Source organism: Triticum dicoccoides, chromosome 5A (genome assembly GCF_002162155.2).
Source record: "Triticum dicoccoides isolate Atlit2015 ecotype Zavitan chromosome 5A, WEW_v2.0, whole genome shotgun sequence".
Lineage (NCBI taxonomy): Eukaryota > Viridiplantae > Streptophyta > Magnoliopsida > Poales > Poaceae > Triticum > Triticum dicoccoides.
In genome coordinates this window covers 359,976,124-359,988,517 of record NC_041388.1, presented here as the reverse complement: position 1 = coordinate 359,988,517, position 12,394 = coordinate 359,976,124, and the positions used below count along the sequence as shown (strand labels likewise).

Sequence of the window (12,394 nt, the reverse complement as noted above, 5' to 3'; positions counted from 1 at the left end):
GTGAGGGGATGCAATTGGGGGTACTAGGCATCCAACTGCAAGCTTCACCCATGACTGCAACTACATGTCTTCAACGCGACTGCAACTGGGGGTTATGTTTTGTCTGGGGGGATTTGCATGTCTACCACTAGGTACTCAATTGCAAGTGTCACCCTCAACTGTAACTACATGTCTTAAAGATGGCTGCAACTTGGGGATGGAAGTCTTAACCCTCCTCCAACTGTAGTGGGGAGGGATGTTGGCCAATTGCATGTCCACCACTAGAGTTGTAACTGCATGTGTCATAACCAGTCTACAACTTCAAGGGGTTCAATGTAACTGCAACTAGAGGGGGGATGTTGGTCAGTTGCATGCCCGCCACTAGAGTTGCAACTACAGGTGTTGCAACCCACCTACAATTGCAAGGGTACATCACGACTGCAACTGAAGGAGGATGGATGTAGGCCAGTTGCATGTCTGCCACCAGGCATGCAACTGCAAGTGGCGCTCTTGGCTGCAACTGCATGTGTTCAATGTGGGGCACAAACTTTAATTTGTCTTCTTTTTTCTCATTTTGTTTGGTTTTCAGCCCCTCTTTTCTATCTTGCTTTTGTCGTGTCGGGTCAGGGCAATTCCTTTTGTGTAGTGTCGTGTTGGTGAGTTGCAACTAGATAGAGGGGGAAGGGGAGTGAGTGTGTGTTCTTGTTGTGTGAAGTCAGTGGGCGTGTGGGAGGGAGGAGCCGCCGGGGCCTTTCTATTTTTCCTTTTTTTTCTTCTTTTTTCCCAGTGCAAAACATGTAAGGCGAGATCTCGAGTGGTGCGGGGATGTTTTTTCATTGTACTTGTTTTTTGAACAACAAAAACCTTGTGTGGCATGTGCCGCTTGGGAGAGGAGGGTGCCCAACAGGGGCATTTTCTCTTTTTTCCTTTTCTTCAATTTTTCCCCACTGCGTGAAGGAACATCCTAATACAAGATCCCCTATGGGGGATGTTTTTTCACCGTAGGATTTTTTGTTTACAAAAAACCTCGTGCGGAAGTTGCATGTCCATTCCCGATTCACAACTTTACACGTTGTAATTCAACTGCAACTAGGGGAAGGGCCAAAGGGGGCAAGCGTTGTCCTTACTTGTGAGCCGGCCAAAGGCCCACTTGCACATAAATACAATCAAAGTAATTGTTCTTATATCAAAAAAAAATTAAGTAGTAAAGGCCATCCTAAGTTGAGTTTTTTTTTCTTGAAAATATTTTTAGCTTTCTTTTATTTTGATTGAACGATCATAGTCATCCAAGGCACAAGAAACTAAAAATTGTTTCATCATTTCTGAGTTACTATCATTTACCCCTTCTAATTTTATTTTATTATATTGTATATTTTTTAGCACTCGTGGCCTACTGTTTTTCATTCTAGCGTTAATACCACTTCTATTGGTTTGCAGAGAACAAGACCGTCATTCACCTTTTTATCTTCTCTAGCAATATCCATACTACCAATTCTAGCGTTCTATCACTTCTAGTTATTTTGTTTTCTTAGCCTGTGTGTCTACTGGTTTGTGTGTAACACTACCATTCCCCTTTCTTGGTCACGTGGAACGGCATGTTCCCTTTTCCATAGCTAGTTTTTTGTTTTTGTTTTTGTTTTTGTCATTCCTTTTTTCTTTTCCCTTTAACCATCTATATGCAAAAAGAAAAAAGAGAAGAGATAAAAAATCAACGCAAGCCAGCCAACCTCAGTCAAGCCCATCACAGAAAACAACGGACAAAGGACAACCAAGCCACAAACAAGCCCAACAAGCAAACATCACAAAATCATCTCAAAAAGTAGAAAAGCAAAAAACCAGCGACCAGAAATAGCGATCAAACCGGACGATCGTACATGAATGACATCATTTGACTGAGACATAGCTAAGTCTCCAAGTCTCAGTCGACTAGGCGACTAAGGGCCTGTTCGGATCCACTCCACTCCCTCAAATCCTTAGCTCCACTGCCAGCTCCTAGGTTGCTGGCTCCCCAGGGCAAATGAGGAGCAGACAACTTGTAAGACTAGACAGATCCTATTTTTATTGGATAAAGTCAGCTGCCTTTCCCTAAAAAAAACATGAGGCGCTAATCCCCTACAAAAACATGAGACCACAATGCAAATGTACAGATGAAGTAACTGAGCTGTTACATGTCATAAAATCTCTCATCTTTGTCCTACAACTGTCGGTATAGAAGCCGGGTTACATCAAAAGGAGCCGGCGCATCTCGGCGTTAAAACTCCGCCGTCGATCACCAATTTACATGGAGCGAGCCATATGAATATCCTACAGCTAAGTAAGCTGCCACAATGATGCGATCTGCTAAAAAGAACACAAACAACCAAAGAATGGCTATCCGTATCGATTCACCATGTCCTTGGTCAAAAAATTACCATGGAGGAATGAACGATGCGGTTTCTGCTGACAGGTGACAGATGAAGGAGCGATCTTCAAGAGGACCATTGGTCGGGGATGGCAATGAAGTACCTCGACATGGCCTTTCTGAACCTCTTCTTATACTGGACCGGCGATATGACAGTTGGGGTCTCATTCTTGGGGCCGCCTAGGATGCCTGAGGCCTTCACCCACGTCTCCAGCTGCTTGTCCCAGGTGTACTGTCGCAGGAAGTCGATGATGCCGATCACAAGCTCATTATTCTCCTCGTCAATGCCCACCAGAAGCGAGTAGTCCATGACATCCAACGACTGCAAAAGTGAATTGAATTAATTAAGCGCAGATGTTTCTCTAAAATCATCAGGATGACGCAAAGTGAAATCAAATAAGTACTTATGTTTTAGGTTTGCAACAAGTAATACGTAAATAAGGCCTGGTAGAAGATAATGAATGCGAGCCATCTTTGTGGAGAAAAACACAAGCTATTCTGACTTCATGAGGAAGACCAGGAACTAGGGCTGTTCAATTTTCATGGGGTCTCAAAATTATATGTTAGGCTCAGCTGTGCGGTTCTATGAACACAATCCAGTAAAAACGGTGCATTGAGAAAGATGCTTCTTCTTGCTCCTTTTTTTGTGTCATGTAAATGATGGTTTTCATATCAGTGAAACAAAGTGTGATCAGCAGTACTTTATTTGTGAAATTAAGGTGAACAAGACTACAGGGGTGCTGCTGGTAAAATGTTCCTTTTGGCATCATAAAGGTTCCTATAATTTGGTTGTATGAAACAACGTAAGTTGAGAGAGCTGCATACCGCAAGAATTGATGTATCATTCCAGACAGCTCTTTCCAATGTTCGCTTCGCCTTACGGCCCAAAAATATAGGCTTTGTATGTAATTCCTCGATGAGATTAGAGTCCAAAAGTACTTTATTGTGGCTAGATGTATCTGAATTATAGCGTGAACGCACGGAACCCTTTAGATCATACACCCTCGATATTGTTTTCTGGAAGAAAATGTTCTCCATAACCATAAGATCCATCTTAACCTCACGCCCTCCTTTCAAGCCCTTGATATTAACCTGGATGAGAGCAACACAATAAATTAATAAAAGATTGAACAAAAAAGTGTGCTGCCGGATCAAATGTGCAAAGTGGCGAACCTGATAAATCCCTAATATTTTGGCCAGACAAGTTGGGCTTCCAGAAGTCAATGATTGAGTCAAGTGCCTGAAGTAGTGAGGAGCAAACCCAACAAAAGAGTCTAGCTCCGTCTTGGTGACTTGTTTAATAATGAATCTCTCATCCATTGTCTTTGCAAAGTAAACATTGCTTTTTCCACCATCAGCACTCCATCTTTTACAGCGACTGAGAGAACGTATGTAATCAACATCACTTGGACAGCACTTCTTTCTAAGTGAAGCAAACTGCCTTGCAAAATAACAGGTCACTGAAAACTTTGTATTATCTGCACAAAATGCTTCATCGTCAAACGAATACTTAAAGTGGGCTCCTTCTTGTGAAGGCAAAGCTTTCTCAAGTCCGCTATTGCTGACCGCAGAGCAATTTGACATATGTTGAAAGCTGTATTTTGAATCCAGTTTATGCGTAACATGCTCAACATATTCTTGTGACGTCATGGCATATGATACGATACTGGTTGGCTCATCATCATAGACAGCAACAACAAGGGCACCTTCAGAACCAATATGAGGCAGCAGCAGCCGTGCCCCATCACTCACCATATGAGAAGCAGACTTGAGATATGTAGGTGCGCGAGTAAGAATAACATTTAAGTTTCCCCTTGATCTAGGAGATATTTGAGAAAAAGCCCTACGCATGTTTGTCATCGGATCCTTTACAAGGCTTGTCAAATCTCTGAAGGAATCAACTGATCTCATTTTCAAGGACAAATGTAATGAAGCAGGCAACAATCCAGTTTGTTCCCGTTCATGCAATCTGAATATAGAATCAAATGAATGGACTCGAACTGGGGAGATTGCCTTCTTGTAATTTGGATTGCCCAACAAACTAAAAGACCCCTTTCCATCAGCTTTGATCAAATCTTGTGGAAGACTGCAGTGTGCTTCAGTAGATCCACTCCATAACATATCTATTTTATCAGATAAAATAGATGCAAGAGAGGGTAACCTCTCGACTGGTACCGTCTCGATAGAATTCATGGAAAGGCGACGTCCATTTTCAGACACACTGAATTGGCTAAAGACCACGTCAAGATCTCCTGCACCACTCACACCATCCACCTGCCCAATCGGCAAATTTGTCTCAACCAAGATATTCCCGTTATCCATTGAGGCCTCTCTGGATAGTAGAGATCTCCTTGGACTTCCAGAGGAGCACCTTCTGTATGTAGCAGGTCCTTCATGTGTTTCTCCATGCTGTGTAACAGTGGTCAGTAGCTCAGATTTATTTATGCTGGTGGCTTGGAGATTTTCTGAATTGGAAGAATCAGTTCTGGCAATATGGCCATTTGCTTTAAGCGAATCAATGTTACACAACCTGCAGTCCCAAACGTATGCATCTAGGAGGAGACCACGTCTCACACGGTTGAGTTCCAAAGTATCAATAGTTGATTTCATGGAATGAACACTCCCCTTTATAACTGGTAGAAGCAAACCCTGCAAAACAAAACAAAATGAGGATAAGAAAAACAATGGAAAACATACACACACAAAAGGCGCTAAAGACTCAGACAATAAACAAAGAAAAAATAGAAGGCGGACCTCGTATTCATTTCTTTCCCTGTTAAGCAAATCCTTCATCTCTATAATCTGCCTCCGTATACCTGTTTTTACTGGCTCGTCCAAGGTGGTGATACTCATCTCAATACTATTAAGGAAACCATATACCTCCATATGTAAGGATTCCATTTCATCAAATACCTACATAAGAAAATTATTGCAAATAACCAAAGTTGAGAATGAAGAGCACAGAAATGAATCACTGAACTGTTTAACATAGAACATTAAACAGCATACCATGACTGTTTCTCCTTTCACCCAGTCTTGCATGCCGTGACAATTGAAATTCAGCACCGAGGGTGGGAGGTTAACTGACCGAGTAACCATGGGACTATAATGGAAGGCTGCTACCATATTTCCATACCTGCAATGTTTTGTAAGCAGATTCAATTTCACGATAGGACTGGATACAGAGAGCTGAAACATATGAATGAGCTACAGACCCATAGAAACGAAGGCAGTCCCGTTGTAGAGAATGCCCACAGCTCGCAATTCGGTTGGCAGTTGCATGATTAGAAAAGCTGAGCTCTAGAAACTTCCCAAAGGATAGACCCCAAGCAGAATCAGACATGACCACTCTATGTGTAGCAGGCGGCAATCCATCTTCAAATTTGCACTTCATACATCTGTGCCACATCCATATCCTTCCATCGTGTTCACCTGGCAGCTTTTGGGATAAGAGACGCCTAACACTTATTGTTAGGCTGCCGTTCTGGTGCATGTAGCATCTGGCATGTGATTCTGAAGGCTCCTTGCATGACCGACAGCAATATGCCTGAAAAGAAATGCAACAACACATTGCTATTTTGAAAAAAATGATAAGGAATATTTGAGAAAACAGAATACAATGCATAGGCACATATCAGATGTACCTGGTCAAATAAGTTTTCACGAAGGTATCTCCCAAGTGGCTTATCAAAGCTACCATAAAACTTGATGCGGAAGAGGTGGGAACGCTCACATGCTATGTTTTTGGGGATACAGGTGCTTGAGAGGGAAACTAAGATGCTCTGATGATTGTCAGTACCAGGTAAGTAGCTACATGAAAGCCTGTTCCGGTTATCTAGGCCTCCTGCTTGGAAGTCATCTGGTGGTAGGCCACTCCCACTGTTTTCCAAATGAGATAAATCCACGGGTATCTTTGCCAAGACAGCTTTTTGGCAGGCATTAACGGCATTCAGAGAATTGGCATGATTAACAGGAAATTCAGATTCGGTACACTCAGGTGCACTTCCAAGGCTTTCCCCATCCAATCGTAATGAAGGCGGTGATGCAGAAATACCATCAAACATTTGCGTGATGGCAGCAGTATGAGGCCATTTCTCTTCAGCGGCTCTGAGACTATCAGTAGTATCACGACCAGCAGACTTAGCAGAAATGTGATCTGTATTGGTCCATGCTTCTTGTGCACACATTGCAGTTACTGAAATAACTCGTGGAATTGTTGCGCCCTCATCAGCAAGGAATGATGTCTCGAGGGACAGATGATAAGCAGCAAACACTGCAAGTTGCATTGCATGCTTAATCTTCTTCAGTTCTTCTCGACAATTTCCTCTTAGTAGGACCTAAATAAAAGCATTGCACGTTTAGCTTGCAGAATGGTTCTGGAATAATATATGAGTAAGCAATTCAAGAACAGTTCCAAAGTATATAAGATCAACAGCTGAGCACATCAAATGATAGGAGATGTGTAAATAAATGCCAACAAACCATTTTATTATTCCAATCAAGTATCTTCACAAAGGGATAATTACCGTGCAACCCAGGCGCTTCAGACAGCCTTCAAAAAACATCAGTGTTTTTGTTGTTGGTCTCTTCTCTGCATGTCCTGATGCAAATGATTCCAGAACCTTTTCCACCTTGAACATGTCACATTGCCCTAGCCTTGCTGAAGCAATGTTATCAATTGACGAGGCAATCTGACCGCCTGTGCATTTTGATATTCTCTCCAAAAGTGTCCTCTTTACATTCAGAACTAATGAGATATCTTTCGCTAAGAGCTCCTGGGCATAAGATGAGACGCTCTTCTCAACTATCAGCACATTAGGTTTCCTAGACTCAATCTTTCCAACAACAGTTCGTAGATATTCCTTCTCCTACAGATAGAATATTTGTCAGCAAGACTGCAAACAACTAAACATCATACTTAAATTTCAAAAACATGCACAGACACAAACCTGTTCGAGTATAGTTCCAATTGATGCTAACTTATTAGAAGCTTTCTGGTACTCGAGTGCACCTCCTAAAATGAGCAATTTGGCATTACTGTACTCAGAGACCATGCGTTTGTGTTTTACATTCTTGGAGCAAACAATTCCTCTTATAAAATTGCTGCAATCAACGGGTTATCAATCAGTTCCAAATTATGATCAGTAGAAGCATGCAATGCGTAGAAACAACGGAAGTGAGCACATACCTATCAGTTGGGTTCCCAGATGCTATGCACTTGATCTTCACATAATCACTAGGATCCATGCTGCCGCCTTTCTTGGTGTCAGGTTTCACAAAGTAAGCGGCTTGCCATGCTAACGAGGACACAATATCGAGCCAGATTTTGGAATCCTTCTCACTGGCCAACCCAACACCTTCCGCCTTCAGTAACTGTGCAACTAGAGCTTGAAAATGCCTAAATAGATCCCTCTGAACACTCTCTTGGTGGGACCCACAATTAATATAACTAACACCAGTTGCTCTATTAGTTTTAGCACTGAAACAACTTGGGGCAAAAATGTTGTTGGAGTCCCCAATTTCATCATCATCGTCATCGAATCCAAATAACCTTGATTCAGCATCATCAATCTCATCTTCAGGCGGTGGTGGGCACCAAATATTTTCACCAAAGTCGAAGATACAGGACGGCACATGGCTTGCTTTGCTGTTCTCAGCTATGCTAACATCAGCCAGATCATGAGCATCATCTGAGTCGATTGCTGCAATTGCACCATCATTCTGCCTCGCCGCACAAGTAGGACTCTCTGTGGGGCTTGGGGTCATCGACCTGTATGTTGAGTTACTAACACTAACACTAGAATCTGTATCTGAAAGGTCATTTAAGAAGTAAGTCCCTGGGGCTAAAAACTGGACCCTGGGTTCATGAGCCTCCTCGTCGTCCGCTTGCCTGCATCAAAAATTATTCAGAACTCGTCAACAGTGGCCAGAGCTCGACAACCTACATCTACTCAAGCCATAAGCGTCCATCAACCACTACTTCCAAAGAAAGAGGGGCGATAATTAAAGCCATTCTAAGTCAATTGAGCAGACATTTTGCACTTATTAGAAGGCAACGGAAGTAAATAATACTAACTGATTTACTAGTTCACTTCCATATCATCAGGAGTACTACTATAGTTTAGTGTTAGGAACCAATTAATTTTGCACTACGGACAGAGACAGATTTCCGTTACCTAATATCGCGGTCTGGAGGAGGGGAGCGCGGCGCCACGTCGCCTTTGCTCCTGGATCTCGCCTCGGGCGCCCGCAGCGGCGTCGTGGGCGGCTCAGCAGGCGACGCCGGGCTGTTTGGCCGCCCGGGCGGGCCGCCGCCAAGGCCCACCGATCGGCGGCGTCGCGTCTCTATGCGCGCGAGTGCGTCCCCATCGGTGCCGCCCTTGTGCATGTGGCGCTGCGGGTGGTCGGCGACGAGGGATCTGGTCTTCTCCGGTGCGCCCATCACCGCGAAATCCAGCACACCCATCCCTACCAGGCCACCACGCTACGTTCAAACCAACCGACTAAAAAAAACTGCCAAAAAAATGGAGCAAGAAACACCGGGGCGCGCCGAACCTACGCGACGCGGACGCGCGGAAGATTCCTTCCTCCCAAAGCCACCGTCCACCTCCCCACCAACGCGCGCGGAACTAACTGGTGTGCCCAGGCCCCGGGGGCGGGGGCGGTCGGAGATGGAGCGGGGCTCCGGCGAGGAGGCGGCGGAGCGGTGATTCAGCCAATGCGGGAGCGGCGGGCGGCGGCCAGAGGATCGGGGCCGGAGAAGCGCGGCTTGGTTGCAGATTTGGGAGGCTTGGAGGAGGGAGGAGAGAGCAGAGCAGGGGAAGGCGGGGGCGGCGGCGGCCAAGCGGCGGTGCTTATTATACGGATATGGAGATTGGGAGGGAGATTTGAGAGTGAATACTAGGAAAGTGACGCCGTAAAATGGGGACGCTAACGGCGAGGGGAGGCTGCGTGCGCTGTCGAAACCCCGTTTCCTTCCTCCTTTCGGCCTCGCCTTGTGTAGGGTGGATATCCATATAGGAGTACCTATAAAGGATGGATGATTATTAATCCAAGGAAATATGGAATGGATGTGGATGTAATCTTATCTGTAGCACTTAATGATATCCATCTTTTCTCTCTTCTCTTTTGGTGATTATTAACAACCCCGGTTGTGAAATACTCCTAATTAATTGTCTGCTATTAAAAACATGAACGTGCGGAACCAGGTCTTACGACTCGCTTCGCACCGCACGACTGTCCACGCAACGCGCGTGTTCTACACACGTGTACGTGGACCGTACTTAAAATGAAATGAAATAAAAAAATTGTATTTGCAGTTGTTGATAATGGGTCATTATCAATGGCATATAATGTCGGGTTTTAAGTATACTTATTTCACTAAGTTCAATTTTGAAGAAGAAAGCTTGGGAAAGATCAATGAAAATCTCTCATAAAGTAAGATATGCCTTACAATTCATGACGGTTATGAAAAAAAACATAATACTTGTAAAAAGGGATGTGGAGTGTAAATGATGACTATTGGCGGTAAGGAGAATATGATAAACATAAACATAACCTCATCTATAACACTCGTTATTGCTTGTTACTGACAATAATTGTAAAAGCTTGCATGATGTAAGGAAAGTGGATTGGATGGAATTTTTTAATCTATGTCTTAATAACCGGACATTATTAATGGCAGATTTGTAGATTTTGATGTATGGGTAATTTATTTGCTTATATATTCGTTATCAATGCACTGGAATACTGGATACACGTATTTGAGCAAGTATATACATAATATTAGGATACTTTAATATTACAAGACAACATTAAATACTTAGTCGGCGCCAAAATACATTATCTTTTTCTATATGGGCACAATCTTTGAGATGCTACTTTGACTGTTGTTTAAAATGTATATACTAGTTAAATGATATTTAAATTCAAGAGAAAAAATATGAATAGTCTGATGGTACAATATTTTCCTAGCATGTTAATTATTTGTCAAAGTTAGAGAAGATTTAGTTTTAGTTTAATGTGAAATCATGCATTTTAGGATGTTGATAGTAACACTATCTGTTTTTTTGGGGGGAAACACTATGTGTTGAGGGTTCAAGAATCGACTTTGTACTAGGGGGTGTCCGTAGTAGCGTGGCCAGAAATTAGCGAGGGTGTGTACGACATCCTTATGTTGAAGGTCACCGTACACTCCCCAAAGTGATAAGATGATGTTTTTTAAATTCAGCCGCCTCATGGGTGCATGACCTACGTCCTATGGGAGGGTCATTGAGAGTAGTGCACGGGGCACTTAGAGTGCGGCCATTTCCAGAGTCCCACGACTCTTGACCAGTCTGAGCCATACTAGGTCCCTCTGACTCCGGGCTCTCAGCTTTCATTTGCCCTCCTGAAGGGATTGGAAGGGGGAGTGAGTAAATTACATGCCCATGCAGGGCTTTATATAGCCTAGGTGTCCTTGATAAATGACCAAGGCTACCCTCGAAGGAAGGAGGTGGAAGGGTAGAACTAGGTAATTTTCCGTTCTTTAGACCATGTGCTCCTTATTGGGCTAGAAGGTGGGTTGTGTCCCATCAGGGGGGAAATCCCTACACTAGAAGAGGCCTTCTTGCTTGGTCTTGGACCTCTTTGCTCCCTTGACTCCTCCATTGACTTATTCTTTTTTTGTGGTCTTCCTCCTTTGACTTATTGATTATGAAGCCTTGCTTGGATTTTCGTTGGTCGGAGCAGTCTGCTTGGACCCAGGGGGTGACTTGTACTACTGTTGACTGCATGGGTGCCACTCCATGTAGGGTGGACCTCAAGTAGGGTTAAAATCCACTACTACAACAAGAATGGACTTGCGCCGGAGTCATCAAAGTCTTCTTTGTGGCTTCAGGTCAATAAACTTGGCCTTGGTGTACTTCTTATTGATGTCATGTCCTTACAGATGTTCTTTAAGCCATGAGGATGCTTGATGAGCTCTAGTATTTCTTGCTAGTGGAGATCAAGGCGAGGTATTCGTTGGGGCAAGAAATACGATATCTTGACTCGAGTCCCTTATCCCTCATGATCGTCATCTTGGGAGTTCGGGCATGTCCTTGCGGTCTTGAAAATTTTCATTTCAATCTCTAGGAATATCCAACGGGAATTCGGGTCCTTTCACTATTTTTGTAGAGCCATGAATTGCTCCGAGAATACCTTGCGGGCATTTTTGAGACACCACCACAAATTTCGAGGATCCGGGAATACCTTACGGGAATTTGGGGCACGCACCTCTGTGAATTTCGAGGATCCGAGAATACCTTGTGGGAATGTGGGGTGCCTCCACAAATTCTGAGGATCTGAGAATACCTTGCAGGAATCTAGGCACCTCCACAAATCTGAGGATCTTAGAATACCTTGCGGGAATTTGGGGCACTCCGCAAATTAAGGATCGAGATTTTTTTGCGATATAAAGTCCTTGCATTACTCACTTAGGTTTACAGGTTACAATCTCGTCCAACAATTTCCAGGACTTCCTCCGGACCAGAGCCTAGCCAAACAATAGTTCGGTGATGCAACCTACCAAAGTTAGCCAAGGAATGACTAGCTCCGACGAGTATGAGCAATGCAAGAACTTTGTTCCCCCAAACTACTGGAGATCTCTCTTATAATGAAAGCATACTTAGACTTATTGCTGCTGCATCTGTTTATCATCTTGACCGCTTCCAGACAATCCGACTCAATATCCAAGGGTAAGTTGCTCCATTGCAACGCCAACAAAATACCCTCTTGCAAGGCCAGGAGCTCGGCTTCTAGAACATCACTGCATCCCTGTATGTGTCTGCATGAAGTGAAGACAATGGAACCCTCATGATCCCTTAGAATCATACCAGATCATGCTTCCTCGCCAGCCACCAAAGCATCTGTGTTTAGTTTCACTCTACCAATGTCTTGTTTAGCCCAAAGGGCCTCAACCAACCCATCCACAGAGCAGCCAAAAGGCCGGATTGGATTAATACTTGTATCCACGACGGCCTTCCCTTTGATAGG

The 12,394-nt window shown here is 43.8% G+C and overlaps 1 protein-coding gene across 2 annotated transcripts; it reads right to left on the bottom strand.

Moving 5' to 3' along the window:
- Positions 1-2,121: 2,121 nt before the first annotated feature.
- Positions 2,122-9,339, bottom strand: LOC119301514 (putative 1-phosphatidylinositol-3-phosphate 5-kinase FAB1C). Of its 2 annotated transcripts, none has more exons than XM_037578490.1 (12): positions 8,936-9,339; positions 8,557-8,848; positions 7,569-8,270; positions 7,330-7,483; positions 6,907-7,248; positions 6,025-6,717; positions 5,596-5,927; positions 5,390-5,516; positions 5,135-5,293; positions 3,554-5,029; positions 3,206-3,472; positions 2,122-2,702 (listed from the first exon to the last, which is right to left on the bottom strand). In XM_037578490.1, exons 2-12 carry the CDS (start codon positions 8,844-8,846, stop codon positions 2,448-2,450), a joined length of 4,797 nt encoding a protein of 1,598 aa, XP_037434387.1. In that variant the 5' UTR covers positions 8,847-8,848; positions 8,936-9,339; the 3' UTR covers positions 2,122-2,447. The 2 variants fall into 2 exon arrangements, with proteins under 2 accessions (XP_037434387.1, XP_037434388.1); XM_037578491.1 differs by having other exon boundaries at positions 8,940-9,339.
- Between the last annotated feature and the right edge of the window lie 3,055 nt (positions 9,340-12,394).

Excerpts from the sequence above, each read along its gene's own strand:
- LOC119301514 (XM_037578490.1), bottom strand. The coding sequence starts at position 8,846 with ATGGGTGTGCTGGATTTCGCGGTGATGGGCGCACCGGAGAAGACCAGA. Across the intron at positions 6,718-6,906 it reads TGAAGCGCCTGGGTTGCACG|GTCCTACTAAGAGGAAATTG; the intron begins GTAATTATCCCT and ends GCTTTTATTTAG. Across the intron at positions 5,517-5,595 it reads GACTGCCTTCGTTTCTATGG|GTATGGAAATATGGTAGCAG; the intron begins GTCTGTAGCTCA and ends AAAACATTGCAG.